The sequence below is a fragment of the Poecilia latipinna genome, unplaced genomic scaffold (assembly GCF_001443285.1).
Source record: "Poecilia latipinna isolate Pla-1442-1.1 unplaced genomic scaffold, P_latipinna-1.0 Scaffold712, whole genome shotgun sequence".
Lineage (NCBI taxonomy): Eukaryota > Metazoa > Chordata > Actinopteri > Cyprinodontiformes > Poeciliidae > Poecilia > Poecilia latipinna.
In genome coordinates, this window is record NW_015113328.1 from 107,672 (window position 1) to 129,176 (window position 21,505).

Sequence of the window (21,505 nt, forward strand, 5' to 3'; positions counted from 1 at the left end):
AGGGGGAGACATGCAAACGTAATCCAGGACCTTCTTGCTGCATAAAAGTGCTACCAACTGTGCCTCTGTACAGCCCAATTTGCAAACATGAATAAAGTAAACTCGAGACAATGGTTTAGTAAATTTTAATTAATTATCTCAACTTAATTTAGCAAAAAAAAAAAAAAAAAATTGAAATACAAACCAAGAGTACATTGACTAAAGTAACACACAAGATTTTAGATTTGAAAAATACATCATTACATTACACATGATGGGAGAAAAAAATACAGTAAATTTTCTTCACTGATGTATTTTAAACAGTGAGGTAAACAGTGAAGTAAATTTGATTTGCAATAAAAATAAATAAATGTTCATTTATTATAATCACAAAGAATAAACAAAGACATACATAATACACTATAAAAAAATAACAATGTTGTGCCACAACTTGTCAAATAATTGTTTATATTACAGGCATGAAAAACCACACATCACACAATGGTGAGAAAGGTTAAGATATAAACTACACTTCTGGTTTGGGTGCCAAAATCATCTTGCGGGGAAAATGCAATGCTGCCATCTAGGGGAAGATGGATGTATTACAGCATAACTTTTAGCGACTTCAAAACAGAAGCGTCTCCTTGATACACTCCACACAAAATCCTCTCATTGATCCTGTGCTATTCTAAACATGTTTAACTTACACTGAAAATGTTTAACTTTGCTTATATATTTCTTTTAATTTGAACCCTGCATGTCTTTTTCATCTGAGTCTTTTGTATTCCTCGTTTTCTCCACCGATTCTCCCTCTTCAGATGGGTCATGTTTTTGATTCCTCGGCTCAATCTCAGCTCCATCACCTTGCCCAGGTCTTTCGTCTCCTTTCTCTATGATTTTCTCTCCGTCACTTTCTTTGCCTTTCAGACAGTCTGAGTCCTTCAGATCAAATTTATTCCCCTCCACCACTCTTTCAGTCTCATCCTTTGTGCTTTTAGTGCTCTCACCGTCTCCTTCTTTGGTCACATCATTATCGCCATTATCTCCCTGCTTTCCCCCATTTTTCTCTGCACCCTCCTCCTCCTCTCCCTCTGCTTCCTCCCGCTCCCACTCGGCTTCTCCTCCGACCCCGTCCTCTCTTCCCGACACTCCCTCTCCTCCTTCCTCGTCTGGTGGCAGGTGAATTTCCAGCACAGCGACCTGCAGCTCCAGCTGCTCCACTCTGGTCCTCATCTTCCGGTTGTTGGACTCCAGCTCCACCATGAGCCGGGCCAGTTTGGTCCGCAGGAGTTCCAGGTTCCTCTCCAGCCTCTCTATCTTTGTCTCGATCTTCTCAGCCTCCACCTCCTCCACCTCGGCCCTTTCCTCCAACATGCCCATCTGGATAAGGATCTGCCGGCCTTTCTCCTCCAGGTGACGCTTGGCTGCAGGAAACTCAGACAGCACGTCGGTCAGGTCCTCTTTGGAAAGGCTGAACAGGTCGGAGTGGCCGATGCTCTTGATGTTGGCAGTGCGACGGTTACCCGACTTGTTACCTTGGAGGAGCAGGGGGAACAGTTGTATTTTCTTAAGGATTTAATAGATTTAATCTAATCCTGAAGCAAACAAGACCTTAAATGTTAACATTATTAATTCAATATCCTCCAGCATTGTTTCTACAGTTGAAACCAGATATTTTACACTGAATAAAAATACACTTTTTTTTTACCTCACTCTCTGAAGTTAAATCAGACCAAACTTTACTTGTCTTAACTTAGTTAGAAATACCAAAATTATTGTTGTTTGCTTAATTCAAGAAAACTTTGCAGGCGTTGTATTTATGGCACCACCTACTGGTCGACTTGGGTAAAACTACCTGCCGACTAGCCAATTAAAATAGCGGTATATTTTTACTTATGCAGCTATGTATTTCTAAAGTAACATGTATCTAATCATGCTGTATATGTACTATATGTACTGCCTCTTTATTTTTTGGTTTCAAAACACCTATTTTAATGAGTCCATGTTTGATTTAGCTTCTTTTTATGTTGTTATTTTGTTTTGTTGCACTATAAAACACAGAAATGTGATTTCTGTTCAAATCCATATTATAGGTTATGTATATAAAAAGCAATTTATGTAAACATGCAGAGCCTTTATCCTACCTTTGATGTTAAGGATGCTAATTTCTCCAAAGAAATTCCCCGCACTCAGCACCGCAAACTCTGTAACACCGTCATCTGCTACAACTGCAAGCTTCCCCTCCTTGATGATGTACATTTCGTGGCCCACGTCTCCCTTCCTGCAGACATACTCTCCTGGGCTGAACACCTGCAACACAAAAAGGCACAGGATACCAAGTATTTAATGCGACAGTGTGCAAGGGAAACAAGTTTATGGTTATTGGTGTTGCACAAATGCTGCAAAGACTCAATTCTTGTTGCTGTTGCTTTCTCAACACTGGTGGACTTCTTGCGTGTTACTGCCCCTCTGACCTGAGGTGTGAGTTTAAGAACCAGCTCCTCCAGCAGACTTTTCTCACAGCTCTGGAAGATGGTAACTTTAGAAAGAGTCGGGAGGTGGACGCTGACGGCGATCTCTGTCCTCATGTGCAACGGCAGCTGCTGCAGGATCTCGTTCTCACGCATGATCTTCTTGTTGATGTGAAGATGCTGGTACCAGTTGTCGATGCGCTGTCGAAGCTCCTTGCTAATGTGGTGGCTCCGCAGGTACGCTTTCACCTGTGGAAGATAAAATACAAGTTTACCTTCCACACATCTAGGCAAAAAATGTTTTCAGAGAGAATTAGGACAGCTCTGTGAAAAGTATCACTCGTTTTAGATTTCTTCTGATTGAACTTTCTTTTTTGACTTACTAAACACATTTTAATATCAGACAGTCTGAGTAGAGTAAAAGGGAAATGTAGTTTTTAAATTATTATTCCTATTATATTTGTTTAAGAAAACGCTGGTCCACTCTTTCCTGTAGATGTTTTTAATTCAGCCACATCGAATGGGTTCCAAGCCTTCACAGCCTTATTAAGGTCATGGCATAGCATATCAACTGGATTGAAGTCCAGACTTTGATTATGCTACCTCAATGCCTTTTGTTTGTTTTGTTGAAGCCATTGCTAGGTGGACTTACTGTTCTACTTTGGATCATTGTCCTGCTGCATAACCCAAGTACTGCTGGAAATGTTTACCACTTTTCCATGTTTTCTCCATTTTTGGGTAATGATTCTCACTGTAGTTTGACAAAGTCGGACCATTGTCTTCTGGGTTTCTGCTCAATTCTCATTTTTCAGTGGTCCATCTGGGCTTTCTTCCATTGAAGTGGATTTCTTCGGCAGAATTTGAACCAGACCAATTAGCAACCAGAAGGAGAAGTTGTGAATGATAATGTTGATTTTCTGCGCTTTTTTTAAGGACAGTCTACCTGCAGTTTTAGCAATAGCAAGGAAGGAAGTGAACAAAGTCGTTCAGTCCGTGTTGGCCGCGGTTCCAAATATTAAATTAATATTTGCAGCCATCTTGTTAGCAGCCATCGGCACGTCTCTCTTTGCAGTGGAGGATGGTTGTTTCCAGTGCAGGTGATTTCCGGTAAGCTTTCATAGCGTCAAACTGGCAAACTACAAAGATCACTGCCAAACATTAGTGACTGGGCAAAATTTAAAACTTCAACAGAGTCTACGTCTACAGGAAGCAATCATTTCTTAATAGTCAAAGATCTAAACCCTCTGTTTAGACAAACGGCTGGTTTTTACATGGCTAGTTTGCTAAAACAAAAACAAAAAAATCTTAGAAAATAGTAGTACTTTACAGATTGACAGAACTTTACTTGACAAAACAAAACAAAAACAGAGGAACTCTGAAACTCACCAACTCGTGGTTGGGGAAAAAGACATTGTCTCTGTCCCTCAAGCTCGTGATGACATTCCCGACATTCCCGACAATCGACGCGAACACCAGCACAGCAATGAGCAGGTCTGCGATCATGAATAAGTACTCCTCCTCCCTGCTTGGCAGAGGGGTGTCTCCCACGGTGGTGAAAATCTGGGCTGAGAACCAGAAGCAGTAAAAGTACTGGCGCCGCATGGAGGCAAACCTCGGGTCGGTGATGTTGGGGTAGACCCACTTATCGCTTCCGAAGCCGATGTAATTTGACAGAGCGAAGTAAAGACAGGCATTCCAGTGGATCAGCACAAAGATGTAGATCATGAGCTTTGTGATGCGGAAAGTGTTCGGGTAGGAGGTTCTCGTCTCCATCCGATCCAGGGCCTCGTTGAGCCGCGGGATACGAACAAGCCGGTTGATCCTCACCAAGGGGGTCTCAAAGCCAAAGGCAAAGTAGAGGAAGTCAGTGGGCAGCAGGGAAACTAAGTCCCACATGAAATATCTGGAGCGCAGGTAGCGCTTCCTGAGGCGAGTCAGGTCTTTGATGAGGATTCCTTGATCCAGGAAGCCTGCAGATGAGTGGGAAAAGGAAGGATGAACTTGTTACATTTGCCCAGTTTTTGAAAGATGTCCACCTTGAGCGCGTGGATACATGTGACGTCACTGCTGCAAATATCTGAGTGTGCTTTTCATACAAGCCCAAACCACCAAAACTGAGCAGCAATCAATTTTAACAGTCACTTATTCCATTTTAAATGTGTTTTCTAAAAATGAATGAGTAATATTTGGGTTTATAATAAGTGCTTGTCACTGAATCCAATCAGGAATCAGGTATTTGGATTAAAGTCGCTTCCCATTACTATCAATTTAACATTTCTCTTTTGATAATGGTAAAGAGATAATAACATGTTGTCTATGGCAACAAAAGCAAAACTAAATCACATTGCGTTTGATTGTTTGGAGTGCCTTGTTGCATTCAAAGTCCGTTTTTATGTTTGGCTTCAGAGACCAAGAGTTGAAATCAGAAAAATTGTATTTACCAGTATGCAGAGTGACAGTCATATCAGCAGCGTACATGAGGTCTGACACATAGTCCAGCGTGAGCCACACAGGAAGGTAGTTCAGACCAATTGCTGTGAAGCAGGTCCTGATGAAACAGAAACAATAGTACTTTGTCTAATAGGACGTCAGTTCGGGTATAGTGTCGTGAATGCATGACTCTGCCATCATTTACCTTAAAATGATGATTACCCAGTTGTAAACAATCGGCACTGTCATCACTTGCAACCAGACGTAATAGAACTGTTCTGCAGGATCAATGGCCCACTCTCTCCAGCTGAGAGGAATGTGATGCGGAAGAAAGAAACAGGCAGAAAGACTTACACGACTCTACGTCGATGCCTCGAAGTGTACAGTTGCAAAAGTAATCCTACCTTCTGATATTTTCCACATTACAACTGCAAAGTGGAGCATATTCCTTCAGAATGGTACGAGACGGACCAACACAAAGTGATGTTGTTGGAGGAAGAGATTACAAGTGCTCAACTGCTTTAGAGGCAGCGTTTTAAAAAGTGCGGCTTGCATTTTATATTCGACCCCTTTTAATCTAATACTCCTAATTAAAATTTAATGTAACCGTTGGCTTTAAAAATTCATCTAATCCACATGGGTGAGAGATTATCTGTGATCATTTCAATCCATAATCCAAAACAGGAAAGCTGTGAACCTGCCAACACATGGCTTACTTACTTCACACAAGTACTTCTTTGTTTGGCTTCCAGTTCCAGTAAAATAGAATGATGTCTGTAGTTGTAACGTGATGAAAATATACAAACATTCAAGAAAATTGGACAAAAAAAATAAAAAATAAAAAAAATATATATATAAACCACTGATTTCTGAGAGATTTGTAAATCCAAATATATAAAAAAACATCTTCCTAATTTAAATAGTGTTCCCTCTACAATGTTGTTGATATAACTAATCTTCCATAGCTATTCAAAAGTATTAACAGTTTATTTCTAATTGACTGATTGCAGAAGTTTATGCTGTACCCGAGAAAATGATATTTATAGAACATGATTTATCATCAAAATGCCTTTTAGAACAGAAGATATTGTGGAGACATTTCAGTAATTTTTACTCATTCAAAAGAGATGAAACCTGAAAATACACTAAAATGATGACAAACTTTAATTAAGATCCAAATTTTTTTCATGTGAAGTCATATTACCAATTACTCACTTGAAGTTAAATTTCATGTCCCAAAAGGGCTTCTTTTTCTCTCCTTCCTCGCCTCCATCTTTGCCTTCCTCATTCATTTTTTGTCCATGATGCCACCTGAGCAGCCCACGCCATCGGTTCGTCCTGACACTAACATTACCTAAATCATCCATTATCGAAACTGGCTTCTTACAACTTTCACTTAAAAAACAGGTGTTTCTAAGGTGCTCACAGGTGGGCGTTTTGCATCGGGCAGAAATGTTGAATGCTGACCTGGATGACAAACTACCTGCGCAGTGCCTGGCGATACCCGTCTCTATGGCAGGAAACAACAACAGATGTCACTGGTACTCAGGGAATTCTTTCCTCCCCATAGAACACCAAGAAGGTCTTTGTCTCTTCTTTCTCAGCCACCACAGACACCGAGTGTGGCATAGAGGTAAACCTACATGTCCCAAAATATTCTGATCAGGAACTACTGCAAGCAGGTGAAAGCGGATAACGCAGATCATTTCCTCTTCAAGAAACATTTTCTATGTGTCTAAGAAACAGGAGCTAGACGAGTTGGTCATAATTATAACAAACTTAGTGTTTTGTAGTAATCATCACAAAGCCCTGACTTTACTCTACTGATTTTTAAAAAAAAAAATCAGTAGAGTTGAAAAGTGGCATCTGAGTAAAAACCTGTCTGTCAGGTGTTGTGGGTCAACATTCCAGCAAATTATCACTGCTTTGAGACAAGACGATTAAAATGTTTGACCCAAGTGACACATTTTAAAGGCAATTCTACAAAGTACTATAGGGAAATGCATATGAATGTCTGAAGGAAACAAAAAGTACATCGGAAAAACTCTCTCCCTGATTATTCTGACATTTAGCAAAGATAAACTATGCCTCTAATCCTAGCTGATCTTAAATGAAGAAAATGTAGTAATCAAAATTGCCTTCATGTGGCCTCGCAGCTTTTTATTTTAGATGTTTAAGGAAGGTAAAATACCATGCAGTCATGCAAAACTATCTTCTTTTTAGCTTTGCATGACTACCGGTAATCTTTGCAAGGTTAACTGTATGCAAATATAGCTGCTAACATCTAGAAACAGAATAAAATTACCAAGTAGCGTGGCAGAGCTCTCTGTGCACTGAAAGTCTGGGATGGATGGAAATACCAGCTGCTTCAGACAGAATTGGAAGATTTCTGCTTATGAAAAATTTCAGGTATGAAAAATATGCTTATAGAGGATGTGCTAAAAAAAAAAGGTTTTCAGAGAGAACATATATTTAGCATATCAGTGCCTAAAATGTTGCTCATTTGCTTCTTTTGCTCAAAAACCAAACAAACAAAAGAGCCATATTTGTTTGCTTCTAAACAAATATGGAAGCAAAAGCTGCCACCACAGCAAAAGACAAACTTTTTTATGTTTAGGTGTGAAAACTTTATGGGTAATAAAAATTTGCATTTTATATTGTGAATGTGATATTATCATTGACTTGACTTGTTTTTTTCTTCAAAATTTCAGATTTACAAAACAATTAAAATATACAAATAAGAGCAGTGTTTTGGGAATGTAGCCATTATAAAATACAATTCATGCAACAAAAGATCATAGGAGAGAATGAAAGGGATGCTAATTTGTGAATTAGCATAAACAAACTTTTACTTGGACAAAAAAAATGATTAATGAACCAAAACAAACTAATGTTGGACCTCTGAACTGAGTTCATGGTTAACAATGAACATGATTAATTAACTTTATCCTGACCAAACTGAATTTAGATCAAGTTTTCATTAAAAGCTGAACTGCACACCTTAAATTGCTGTGTTTGGAAGTAGCAACCCTTGTATCCTGTCTTCTGCCTTATTATTTCTGCCTTTGCATAGACACTGAGTTCTGCCTGTGCGTCAACATGTTGCCATAACATTGTTTCTTCACAGATTATGCAGGTAAGACATCAGCTTTGTTTGGGTGGAGCTCTGTAATTTTCTTCCCTGGTTTGCACAAACAATTTTGATGGCTTTAGAAAAACAGTGTTGATTTCTATCACCGACATCCTCATTGGTGATGGACTGAATGTAAATAAATAAATGTTATAGTGGCAGAATAAAGATACGGTCCCTTCTGGGGTTGCTCATGCACTAGCTAGTGTAGCATCAGAGTTCAATTAATGACACTTAGAGCTGTTTGCATTAAAAGAAAATAGCTTATAATCAGATGTGCTCATATTTACAGGTTCCACTGCATTTTAAATGTCAAAAAGAGTCCAATATCAAAACTACTGATTTCATCTGAAGGAGATATAAAGAAAACTTTCAAGTTACACCAATATCATGTTTGGACCTGTTAATAGCCAAAGTACTGGGATAATTCAAGTTTATCAATTAGAATTGGTCATCTTTTCAAGTTGTGTCTGTGAAATATTGTGACCCAAAAGCAAAGTTTTTAATATATATAAAAAACTAATATATATATTATAAGTTTTAATATATATAAAACTTATATATATATATATATATATATATATATATATATATATATTTTATAGTCACAAAATAGTCTACATTCAGTGTTCGCCTTTTCAGTTGGTGAGAATAAATGAAAAAAAAAAAGATTTGTAAAAAATCTTTTCATTCAGTTAAAAAGTCACAATTTGTATTGTAGAATATATATTTTTATCTTAAATAGAGAGAAAGCAAACGTTCACAGTTAAATCTTGAAATTGGGCTATAAAATATTTCCAATTTTTGATGGAATCCATGCATTCTGCAGGATAATCAAGCATAGTGCTCACGAATAGAATCAGTTGACTTTAAGACTGGGATGGTTAAAATAATTTAAGCTTCTTTAGAGGGCTGCACAGTGGCGCAGCTGGTAGAGCTGTTGCCTTGCAGCAAGAAGGTTTCGATTCCCAGCCTGGGGTCTTTCTGCATGGAGTTTGCATGTTCTTTCTGTGCATGGTGGGTTCTCTCCGGGTACTCCGGTTTCCTCCCACAGTCCAAAAACATGACTGTCAGATTAATTGGCCTCTCCAAATTCTCCCTAGGTGTGAGCGTGTGTGCATGGTTGTGTGTATTGTCTGTCTCTGTGTTGCCCTGCGACAGACTGGCGACCTGTCCAGGGTGACCCCTGCCTCTCCCCCCGAAACGTTAGCAGGAGATAGGCACCAGCACCCCTCCCGGCCCCACTTAGGGACAAGGGTGTACAGAAAATGGATGGATGGATGGATGGATGGATGGATGGATGGATGGATGGATGGATGGATGGATGGATGGATGGATGGATACGCTTCTTTAAGTCCAAAACCTTCAGCAACAAGCCCAAGCTAGTTAACAGGTTTTGTTGTTATGCAATAGCCATAGTTATAACTCAATGCAAATTTGTTATAACAATGAAATACAACATAGAAATATATTATGTCTACTGTTGGAACAAAAAATATGTCTACACTACAAAATGACCGTTTTTCTTTTCCTAGAGTGGCACCTCCATAATGTCACAAATATTAGTACACGGTGTACATTTATCGGAACCGGTTCGGGTTTTTGCCCCTCCAAACCCTCCATACCATGCAGCTGTGAGCAGCGTCGCTGTGACTCAGTGAAGCCGTGTGGGAGGAGTTAAAGTAAGATGGCTGCGGGAGAGGGAAGAGTGTTTGAGAAATCATCAAATGGGATGTTTATCTGTCGCTAACAGGATGCACAGCTGCCCCGAAGAAGGAGTGGTTAATTTGTTAGCGTCGCCGGGTCAGTGTGGAGCAGTTCGCCGGTTGCCTCTGCGCTGTGTTCGTGTCGTCAGCCGTTCATTGCTCTGACATTGTGGAATTCATCAACAGCTAGGCGTTAGCAGGCAGCTAGCTGGCAGCTAGCTATCCGAGGAAATCTGCTCCTCTTCAACAGCTGCTGAGACCCCGGCACATAAACAAGGTGCGCATTCTTGGTGCTGCTTTCTTAATTTATGCGTGTGTGTTGACTTTCTTGGTCAGGTATATTTAATTCAGGGCTTTTGAGAAAGAATAAGTTAATATTTTACAGTGTAAACTAGGTCGCTTCATCGTTTCGAAATTGAATTGCATTGATTGTTATTTTCCGACGTCGCCCGGTGAAACGCCTCTGCGGGCTGGTTAAACCGAAATGCAGAATGGCAACTCTTAAAAAAAAAAAGCAAAAATGAAAGTAATCAGAAAGGCAGCGTTAAGTTTTTGTCAAAGGCAGGGACTGACACGAACATATGATGTAAAAGCATTAGGAAAGATTCAACCTTTGAACTCCTGCCTCCTTAGCTTAATTAACTCGGACACATTCCTCTGGTTATCTCTAAACTCTGGGGCTGAACAGTAAACGTTCAACAGTCTGTCATCTCACCTGATAAAACCCGCGGTGAATAAAAGCAAAGCGGACTTTCCTTGGGTTTTTATGTTTCACATAAAAAAATATGCAACCGCTGTTAAAAAAAAAAAAAAAAGTAAAGGAGTAGGTAGAAAGGAATTAATTTTCTGAGACTTCTCGGTCTCTGACCTAAAGTCTGCCTTGTATTACTAGTTGTATGCTTTTAGTCTCCATCAAATACAGCCTGGCTTGCTCATAAAAGTGTGATAGAGTCCTAGCTGACATATAATTCACAATCGCTTGCATAACCTGTTAACCTGTTTCTTGACAGATAAGTGTTGCGTAAAATTGCAAACACTATTGAGAAGATTTTATCTGTACATGCATGTATAAGTTTACCTCTGGTGGTTTATTTGGCCACGTTTTTATTCTTATCTGATATTTAGATAACAATGTTTGCACATGTCACCCTTTGAGGAACTAAAAATGCGTAGAAAGTATTTCTCACAACGTTGATGCTGAATGTCTATAGCAGACCGATGATGTGGGTCTGCCTCTTGTCTCCGATTAGATATGCTGATGGTATTGATTGCATTTACCCAACATTTTCCTGTCTACCGTCTTTCTTTACAGCGGTTGGTATCCAGGCTTCACTTTTGCACACAAATACTGCGATGATGTATTTTATATCGACATAAACAAAGCTCACACCCTGGTTGTTATTTTAAAGGAAATGTTAAAAGCAGCTTTTGAAGGTGGCTGTCAAACTTTGTTTTTGAAAATGGATCATTTTGCAGGAAGTGTGTTGGTGCCTTCAGCTGCCATATGTGCTAAACTGCAATTTAAATAAACTTTTTAACAAATGAAGTGTTACTCATAAATGGTTAAATCAACTGAAATATGTTATCTTTTTAGACATAACAGACTCTGAGATCATCTGAAGACTGGTAGAGGTCAGTGGTACAAAATAGGGATGCGCTTATGGAAATTTGACCCAGTGTCAATATCCGATACTAATATACCTGTTAAGGCCAATAACCGATATTTACCGATATTATACACATTACATTTCACTACCCTTTCGACACCTTGGCAGAAAGCAACACACCACTGGCTTCATCACCACTTCTCCCCACAATCCTGTACTGCAACAAAACACATGACTAACCTACAAATGGCATCAAAATAAATATTGCTAATATCGGCACAGTTTTATTTATTGGATCAATTCCGTTATGTTAAATGATATCGGACGATGCCGATGTTGGCGCCAATTATATCGTGTATCCCTAGTACAACAGGAGAAGACTGTGACGGTCTCGGATCAGTCAAAAAGCAAGAAGCGAGTGGACTACAGCGCAAGGCATTCTGGGTCAGTATTACCAAAGCAAACGCGAATCTGAATCTGGCGCTAGCTGGAGAAGTGGCTCGTGGTCTTTCACCAAAGACCACAAAAACAGCTGAAATCTGATGCCACTCAAGTTTTTGTTTGTTTGTTTAAGAAGGAAGTTGCGCTCAGCATCTTCTTCAGAGGTTTTCCTTGTTGTTTCATTCAGCAGTTCTTGGTGCAGCGCCACCACAGGCGAGGGGGTGAACAGGTTTTTCAATTAGTTTGGCTTGTCTGATACAGTGCAGTGTGAAATCGAACCACACCAGCTGAACATACAACAAATGTTGTAATCTTGTTTCTCAATTGAACCAAGTCTACCAGACAACCAGGTGCGAAAACACCCTGAAGGATTCTGGTTAAACCGGAGTCTGTCTCAGTTTGTCCACTGCTTGAAATCACAGCGTCTCTGAAAAAACAAACCGAACTTCTCGCCCTACTTTTAGCCTATCTTAAGAGTTTAATCTGCTACAAGAGGTGGGAATACTCAAGCCCAAAGAATGGTGAGCTTGATCACCGATATTTGACTCAGGTCTTTAGGAACGGCGCCTCCCTTCTGTGGTATCTGCAGTTGCACTTTGAACTCGTTTTATGAGCGCTGCTCTAAAGGTGTGTGTGACCTGAAAGTTAAAGACACTTTGAATTTCTGTGTGTGTGCTGCAGCGCTGAGATCTGCATATGGAGCTCAGGGTATTTTTGTTGAAAGTACTTCAGGTTTTCTGACTGAATTTACATAAATATTGAGGACAAACCTTAGTCAAACAGTATTCCTGAGGTTTTCTTTTTTGTTTGTTTTCCCCCTCCATTCATATCCTTAGATCTCTGCATGAACTCATATGCTGGCCTTATTAAAATAAGGAGTGGTTAATCATTAAACGGAAAAACAAAAGGGTAAACGGTGACCTGGCTTCCTTTCAGAACCACTTGTGTGTAGCTGCTGTGAGAGAAAAAGAAAACTCTGTATGGAGGGTTTTTTTTTTGTTGGTTTTTTTTCTTGTATCGAATCCCAAGTGGAAATCATGAGTCAGTTATCCATGTCATGTGGAAATGAGGAGCACGTTACAAATCTTTGTAATGATGACATTTCTTATTTTAACACCGAGCGTATTAGCTTACTGACTCATTAGGGTGGTTTGCTTTAATGGATCCTTTTGTTCAGGCACAAGTCAAACGGGTTACTAAATGTACAATTTGATGGATTAAGGATGTTTTTTTGTTGTTGTTGTTTTTTTTTTAGCTTATTCAGACCTCAACTTTTGTAAATGTCGTGTTACAGCCACAAACTTCAGTGTATTTTAGTGACAGCCCAACACAGCATCAAGCATAACTGTGAAGTCACAATTTTGAACTAAACTGACACTCTTACTGTGATATTCCAACATTAAGTTAAGTGCAACCAAGTGTCATTCTGGACATAATGGAAGCATATTGAGAAAACGCATCATCCAGTTGGTGGACATGCTTTTCTTTACATGGACTTTGAAGCTAGTCGGTGCTGATGGAGATAAATTAGGGGTTGCACCAACTCGTCGATTCTTTCCTCTGCAATGACTTTTTACGGGGCCACTATTCGCAATGACGTGACAAAACAGATTTTTCCGAGAAACTGAAAGATGAACTAGGTGAGTTCGTCAAACAGCTCGAATTGTATAAAAATGTAAATAATTTACCAAAGAGAAAATTCTAGCAAAGGCTACCGGGTGTCTATATGTAGAGACTGTAGACCGCGGTAGCCTGGAGTCTGACTCCCGTCCGCGGTTCGCTTGGCCCATGTCATCTCTCCCCTGCTCCTCTCTCTACTCCCTGGATTGCTGTCAAATAAAGGCAAACAATGCCAAAAACATTCTTAAAAAAAAAAAAAAAGTCTACTGGAGTGTCATGATGTCGGGATTTTTTTAATATATCATATTTTATATTTATAATAATTTGACTCCTAAATGTGCAGCTATCCATTGATCATCAGTATCGGTTGGTGTTTCGGGGGAAAAAAAAAAAGTCAGACCCGACTTTGTGCAACTTTTTGGACTTTTCTTCACTGCTCACAAAGAAGTCCGGGATAATAATCTGTTTCTTGTTCTTTTAATTATGCATAATAGACTTAGTAAAAGCAGGTTTTTTTTAATCAATATTTGCCGTGAATATAGCTGAGTAAGTTGTGAAACGTTTTGAGCTTATGCCGCCTTGATGTCACTGCGACTAGTTGACGTCGACTCGACTTTTATCATGTTGTAGTCAACCTTAAAAAATATGTTGTTGTTCAACCCCTAAGCTAAACAACAACAATTACAAGGACTGAAGCTGAGTTTCTCATTCTAGTTGGGGCAACAGTAATCCTAAACATGTAGCCAGAGCTTCACTAGAATAATTTAGATTGATGCATATGCATATGTTGGAATGGACCAGTCAAAGTCCAGAACTAAAACCAGTTCAATATTTATCTTGCACTTTAAAAAAAAATAAGAACTTTTTACAGATACTCTGACTGAGCCTGAGCAGTCAGATTGGATGGAAGAATGGTCAATTTTTGTAAAAATAAATAAATTTTAAAAACATAATTTTTCTTTCACTTCTATCTTCCTTTTTTTATTTTACTTTTTTAAATTTGTTTTTCTCTTTTTTTTTAACCCTTTGAAGACAAGGTCTAAATGGCCATCCCGGCGCGCAGTCTCTCTTCTCAGTGCGTCAGCGCTCGCTATGAAGCCATGTAGCGATAGCTAGCAAAACTACTACTAACACTGCACACACTTTTATAAAGTTTGAAGTCCGTGCTGTCCAACAGAGTTGAAATGAAAACTCGGTATGCGTCCATGTTATTACGAAGCCTTATAAATGCGTCACATGCTTGTACGCCGCACGGCGGGCAGCGACTACATAGGGTTCATCTTTTCTTGAATGAAATTTGCTTCATTTTCTCTTGTTCACAGTGACGTCTGAGCTGCCGGTATTCATGTGCACGACTGATGAGTTACGGAGAGAAAAGACATCTTCATGAAAAATATAGCCCGTTATGTTTTTTCTGCTCATTTTTAAATGAACACTTTTTATATGTAGTCGCAAATGCTTCACCGGTTTATAGCGGTGATAACAAATCTATGCCAAGTCACGCAGTTGCTTCTTGTAAAAAAGTGCATGTAAAAGTGTCATCTTTTTGCAGAAAACTGCAAAATTTATGGGAAGGACTTTGTCATTTTGACTATTCTTTGGGGGGTTTTGCAAGTGCTAAAGCCTACATTTTCTGTTGTTGAGTAAGTTTCCATCCAATGTGTCACTGATGGGAAGATTGTGGTTGAATTTGTATGAACTGAATTTGCTTTCTTATATCTGGAAATCACTTTTCTTTTTTTAGTTCTACTTCCTTTTGTTTTATAATTAACCTTGGAGCTCAATTTGAAAGTGAACTCTTCAAACAACAACTAAGCTTTGAAAATACAACAGAAATTTGGTATCCAATGTTATAGATTTGCCTTTTACACTTAACATGCTTGATTTTTAAATTTAAAGTTGTTAAATATGTGGAATATATATCTAATTTTTTGTTATAAGCTTGTGAAGAGACAATGCAACAATCTGAATGAGTTTGACACTTAAAGCCTGAACACTTGTTTATTTGTTTGCTTCTCTTGCCAATAGCCTCTCAGTTTCCACAGTAAACAGGAGCAGGACTTGTTGTAGTTTTCTCTACTACAAGACTGAAACAGTTTCCCTGGTAACGGCATAGTGCAGACGCTTACTTCTATTTGTTGGGGGCAGAGGGAGACTAGAGATCTTTGGCACAAGTGATTTTCTACATACTTGGATTGTTTTTGTCTTGCTGCTTGCAAGATAAATCTGACAATATAGAAATTAGGACATTTATTTTCTTAGGTTTTTGCAGAAAAATTAATTTGTAAAGGACTAAATCTTATTCTATTGACATCCTTTGTTCCAGTTTTTGCAGATATGTAATGCAACAATGTGTGTAATAAGGAGTTTAAGTTCTAGTTAGGTACTAATTGCTACATTACCCTAGTTATGGTGGTTCTTTTGTTCATCAGTTTGTGGTACAGAAAAGCTGTAGATTTAAAGTAAGGAGTCGTTTATCTGTTTGTCTTCACAGAGAGGTGTACCCGTCCTGACCGGCTATGGAGTGGTGTTGGCTTCAGACTGGATGACAGCGTCCACAGGGAGGACAAGAAAGCAAAGTTTCTAAATCAGAAACACCCTTCCCTTTGGAGTCGGCTGATCGGCAGCAACAGCTCGTTCAAGCGTCGTCCTTTTTCTCTGATTGGGATCGCCTCCCTTCCCCTCTCCGTCCCTCTTCCCTTTCTCTTTTCCTTTTTCTTTGTCCATACCTTCTCCTTTAGTTCCCCTCCTGAGCTCTTGCTCTCTGTCCTGGGCGCTTTTGTGTCTGGACTCAGAAGTTCCCATTTTGCTTTTTTTTTTGTTTTGTTTTGTTTTCTTTCCCCCCCTCCCATCCTTCCCTGGCGTTTGAGTCTGTGAGACCTTTCACCTGCCTCCCGCCGGGTTCGGAATGAGCTGGCTTAGCAGGTTGAACCCACGGTCCGGCCGCAGCGCCGTCGCCTCCGTCGCCCCCTCCAACCCGTGCACTGCCGACCCGGAGACATGCCTGATGGTGTTTGAGAACCACTGGAGACAGGTGCGCCGAAGACGCCGCGTGCTCTGCTCACAGTTCTGTTTATGTACTTTGCTGGAAGACATTTTTGTGATACAAGTCAAAAATGAACCCAGATTGAATCTAATTTGGTGAATATAATTTGTTAAAGGAAAAGACTGGCTTTTTGTTGCAGCTGTGGTTGTTACTCAGCTAATTTATGCACTAAATCTTCTCTCCTAATTGGGGAAAAAACCTTTTTTATTACAGATGATCTGGGTCACATCTGAAAGTGGATGTAGTCCTAAAGATTTGTAATTAAGTAGGTATGAAATAGTTTGGAAAATAGATAATAAAATAATAAAATCCAAATAAAATGTCTACAAAAGCATATTGTACATTTTCAAGCATTTGCTTGCTCAAATAAAATTCAGTAAGTGCTTATTTAAATGAGCAGGACTTTAACTGATTCAATTTGATTAATTAATTGCAGATGCTGCAATTAACTAGATTTAAAAATGTATCAAGTTCCACCATTAGTTTGCACTTATGCAAAGGCCAGTGTGATACTGTCTCTGTATGATAACCTTGAGTACAAACTCTGATCGGTATGGGGCTTTTATATAATATTTACACAAAAAATGTAAAACAGAACATATTTAACACAATTTCATTGCTATCTAAATCATAAAAGCAGCACAGTTTCCAACTGCTCCCAAAATAATCTACTGATTGTCAAATGTGTAATATTGTTATCTGCAACATTTACTTGTTATCCATCCGTCCCTGGAAAGGCAGCATTGGGCTAGTTGGTTTTACTGGTGGCCAGTGGGCAAGAGGCAGGTTCAAACCTGGACAGGTTACCAGTTCATCCCAGAGAAACAGACATTGAATTTAGTTCTTGTTTACAATTCCCTGTTGTTCAGCGTTAGATGTTGCCACTCTGCTATTGCAACAACTTTAACAAACTTATATTATCTGTTTAATGCATCAAACTGCATGTCTGCTCATACCGCTAGCTACTGACACTGCTGGTCTATTTGTATATCTCAGACTGCTATAAATTTTACAGTCTGTCGGTGCTTTAATGGATCAGGAAGTGTAGGTTTCAACACTTTTAGGTGGACCGTGTCAGTGCTAACGTAAGGAGCCAGTTTGGCTCATGTCCAGTCCCTGGATAAAAAAGCGTTATGGCTTCCAGAGCGCCGTCTCCTCCTGATGGGTTAAATGGCTCGGAGGCAGCATTAGGCTGTTTTGTTGTTGGAGGTTTGCTCTTTCAACCAGACTCTCAGTAGGATGCTTTTTTTTTTTTTTTTTTTTTTTTTTTAATAAAAAATTTTTTTCAGAAGAAGTAGCTGTGGTACTGATGTTGCAAATTTCCAAACATAATCTCTCCTCCCTCCGACATGACGGCGTGAGCAGTGGTCATAACGAGAAGACCATAAGTAGACGTTGGTTGTGTGGGCGAACATCTGCCCTGTTTTGTGTGTTTGTTTTACTATTCAGTGGCTCGGTTGGCCTTGACTGCAGCTGTCCTTGGGTTTTGTTGGTTTGTCCGTCCCGTTTCCTTCTATCTGCAGGAACTGAAAGGCCTCACCGTTCGGCAGTCAACGTCTCAGTTTAATAATAATCTTGTTCTTTACCTCGATTTTTGCTCACAATAAAGAGTTTTCCACTCAGTTTAGGTGTGCTGGACTGAATCTAAACATACAAACTGTTGGAAATATTTCCACATTTTGCAATTTTTTTCATGTTCCATGTTTTGTAGTTACATATTCATCTGACTTTTAAACTTGGAGTAATCCAAGAGCTGTAAACCTTGCATTAAAATAGGCTTTTAAGGATACAAGAAGCTTTATACTGATATCATTATTATTATTTTTTCTTCAGGTCTCTTGGGTTTTGGATCAGCGAGAAACGTCGTCCTCCAGCGACGACCTGACGGCGGTGCGGAACAACACCGACCAGATGTTGTGTCTGCTGGCGGAAGAGCGTCCCGCCGAGAGCACGGAGGGCGGCTCTTGCGTGGCGCCCATGGGCCCCATCCTGGAGCTGGTTGTCACGGAGAACATCCTGGAGCGCCTGGTTCAATGGCACCTTCGGCGCGGCCTGGACCCGGACAGCCAGGGGGCCCTGCTCAAACTGTTCGAGATGCTCATCGGCCAGTCCCAGCAGCCTCTGCTGCAGCACACAGCCGTTCTCCACCCCCTGCTGAGGCTGCTGGGAGCATGCGCCGACCCAGAACTTGGCTGTCCCCCGGCCTTGGAGAACAGTCTGGTACTGCTGCTTAATCAGGTACACGCAAAGAAATAAATCTTTGGGATACTTTATAACTTTGCGTCTGAGATTTTTTTTTGTTCACATTAAAGTATTTTACCTCCATTTTTTGTTTCTACAGCTTCTAAAAATAGATCAAGTGCTTAAAAAACACACACACAGCTGTTTTTTGGCAGTAAGTTGTTTTTTGGTGTCTGGAAAATGAGCCTTTTCAAAAACCCTCCCGAGTGTAATGTTACAAATCAGCAGGCTCTGTCCCTCACTTGGCAACCCCAGCAAAGCCCAACTCATCACCTAGCAACCCAAGCAGAGCTCCAGCATGTGTAGTCAGCTGGTTTTACCACTGGATGCGCCGTACAATGGCTGCTGGAAAAGACAAGTGTTTTGACAAGCGAATTACCGTCCAGAAACCACTTGCTGCAGGAGGTTCTACTAATGCTTTTCAAAGATGTTCAGTGGTATAATTTCACATCTGTTTGCAGCTATTTTCACCTGCGAGTGTAAACGTTGAGTCGGATGGCATGGCTTATATGGATTTAAAGTGACAAGAGCCTTAAAACGTCTTCTGAAAGGAGACAGACGGACTGAAATCTCACTACCGAAGAATGATTTTGTGCAAAAAATGTAATAATCATGTTTGTTAACCTCCCCAAGGAAGCATAATTGGTCATCTATAATATTTTATTCTTGTTTTGCACTTCATTGAAACCTTTTTTTTTTTTTTTGACTTTTTTGAATCCACAACAGGTCTGCGTGTCCATGGCCCGGCAGCCGGTGGTCCTGGAGATGCTGTTCCAGGCTGTGCCGGCCCAACAGGGCTCCACCAACCTGCTGATCTTCTCCCTCCTCGTGCCGTTCATCCACCGGGACGGAGCCATCGGCCAGCAGGCCCGAGACGCGCTGCTGCTGGTGATGGCGGCCTCGGCCAGTCACGAGGCAGTGGCGCGATACATCTCCGAAAACTCCTATTTCTGCCCGGTAATGCTCAACGTTTGTTTTTTGTTTTTTTAGTGCCAGGTTTCTTTTCTTTTTTTTTCCAGAAAAAAATCAAAACATTTAGAAAGATTAAAGTTAAGTGTCAAAACTCGTATATGGAGGAATTTAATGTTTTTATGGATGATTTCAAACTAAAACATAGAGACTGACTGGTTCTACTACATAGTGTCATCCTGATAAGCACAGATCTAAGGGTGCCATTTTGACTTCTTGCATCAAAGTGATGTATAGTGAAGAGAAGCTGACCTCCTCTTTATTAATATAGCAGCTGAGTACAGCTGAAAAAGTGGGACCCTGGCTTGCTTTCTGACTCTTCAGAAAGAGGAGGATGTGGGCTCTGGAACTCTAATGCATTAGTGATGGTGCGTGATAATGGCTGCAGAAGAAGATGACTATGCACTCTGACAGATCAGCCACCCTTATCTACATCCTATCACGTAGTTTCCTGTGACCATCTCACAAAATAGTCTCTACACTCAAAGAAACGCTTGCATGTTAAGAGGAATATCTCATAAAAGGGATTCTTATGATTTGCATGTGGGTTTGTTGTATTTTTGTTTGATTTTTGTCAATCTTTTTCAGTGAATTCTTCAGTTTTTCTTGTGTTTTGGGATAAGAAATCGCTTTAGGAGATGTCACTATTTTGGAGTTTACTGCTAAAAAAAAAGGCAGATTCTGCTGATTTATTATCAAAATATTAACTTTTTAAAAATCAGCTAACAAAAAATCTGCACACCTTCTTGCAGTTCCCTTTAGCTGCCACCAGATGAGAATAAAGAGTTGCTAAAGTCTTAATGAGTTTTTTTTTTTTTTTTCCTTTCAGCGAGAATTTGCATGTTTACATTTCGGGGCATTTATTCTAAATTGTGAGATAACAAAATCAAAACATGTGGCTCTCTTATGTGAGCTTCAGAGGAGTGGTCACTTCTTCCATCTTTTGACTTTTTCTGTGCACTTTGCTGGCAGTGAGCTGGCTCAGCTATTTCTGCTCACCGTCCTTCCAGCAGTTTCAAGATGACCTACTTGGAAAGGTCCAGTGGAGGACCCAACGCCTGACTCGCGCAGTTTTTTCCTGTCTCTGCTTGCTAACCCGTTACTTTCAGTGATGCATGACATTTTCTCAGGAGGTGACTGTTATTGAGTCATTGCTGCACCTTTCCTCTGCACCCATAACTGGCCTTTTCTCATCTTCTTGACATCATTTTTTCATAATTTCTCAAAGTGAACTACTGTTTATAGATACTTATTGTTTGTTCTTCTCTGACATCATTTTTACAATTTAATTGGTTTTAAAATATTAAATGATCCAGAAGCATAAAGAGTTCATACACAGGTTTAACATTTATGTTTTACAAGTCGTCACTCAATATTTATGATGCAATGTTGAATTTATGTTGCACATTTTATCACTTTTACTCATTCAAGGCATACTTTAAGACACGAATATGCATCTATGCTGTGCCTGACAGGATGCTTGGTGTGTGTTCAAAAAATACACACACACACACACACACTATGATCTCACTTAGGATATATTAATACAAATAGCTTTAATTATTTTGTATAAATAGAGGATTATTTTCCCCCATATTTTTGATTTAATTTCAGAAAGTATCAGTCCAATAAATCATTAAAATTGAATATATGAGATTACAATTCATTACCTTTACAGTTCACTGAAATCACATGTCCTGCATTAGTACTGTGGTTCAAACAAAGTGCTGAGAGGTTTTTTTTTCCTCTTACAAACTTCTTCTGTTTTTACTTTTGTTTTTACACTTCAACAAAAAAAAAAAAAAAAAAAAATGAAGTTAAAAAAAATTTTTTTAAACCCCCCCACCCCCGGGGGAAAAAAAAAT

The 21,505-nt window shown here is 39.6% G+C and overlaps 2 protein-coding genes across 3 annotated transcripts in view; one reads left to right on the plus strand and one right to left on the minus strand.

The window, feature by feature from the left end:
- Positions 1–193: 193 nt before the first annotated feature.
- Positions 194–6,322, minus strand: cnga4 (cyclic nucleotide gated channel subunit alpha 4). Its single transcript, XM_015045187.1, has 7 exons — positions 6,096–6,322; positions 5,086–5,187; positions 4,892–4,998; positions 3,837–4,420; positions 2,454–2,699; positions 2,124–2,289; positions 194–1,514 (listed from the first exon to the last, which is right to left on the minus strand). Exons 1-7 carry the CDS (start codon positions 6,245–6,247, stop codon positions 721–723), a joined length of 2,151 nt encoding a protein of 716 aa, XP_014900673.1. The 5' UTR covers positions 6,248–6,322; the 3' UTR covers positions 194–720.
- A 3,318-nt stretch (positions 6,323–9,640) lies between these two features.
- fhip1b (FHF complex subunit HOOK interacting protein 1B) overlaps positions 9,641–21,505 on the plus strand; it is a 30,751-nt gene continuing 18,886 nt past the window's right edge. The window contains exons 1-5 of one of the 2 annotated variants that reach the window (XM_015045182.1): positions 9,641–9,813; positions 9,903–9,993; positions 15,879–16,418; positions 18,264–18,668; positions 19,398–19,628. In XM_015045182.1, the coding sequence (XP_014900668.1) occupies positions 16,293–16,418; positions 18,264–18,668; positions 19,398–19,628 (762 nt within the window). In that variant the 5' untranslated portion in view covers positions 9,641–9,813; positions 9,903–9,993; positions 15,879–16,292. Of the gene's footprint in view, positions 9,994–15,878; positions 16,419–18,263; positions 18,669–19,397; positions 19,629–21,505 lie in introns of both variants that reach the window. The other variant, XM_015045181.1, reaches the window with a different exon arrangement.

Coding starts and splice junctions, on each gene's coding strand:
- cnga4 (XM_015045187.1), bottom strand. CDS start 6,247: ATGGATGATTTAGGTAATGTTAGTGTCAGGACGAACCGATGGCGTGGG. Junction 5,188..6,095: donor GACATGAAATTTAACTTCAA/GTGAGTAATTGG, acceptor CATTCCTCTCAG/CTGGAGAGAGTGGGCCATTG. Junction 2,700..3,836: donor TTTTCCCCAACCACGAGTTG/GTGAGTTTCAGA, acceptor TATCTTCCACAG/GTGAAAGCGTACCTGCGGAG.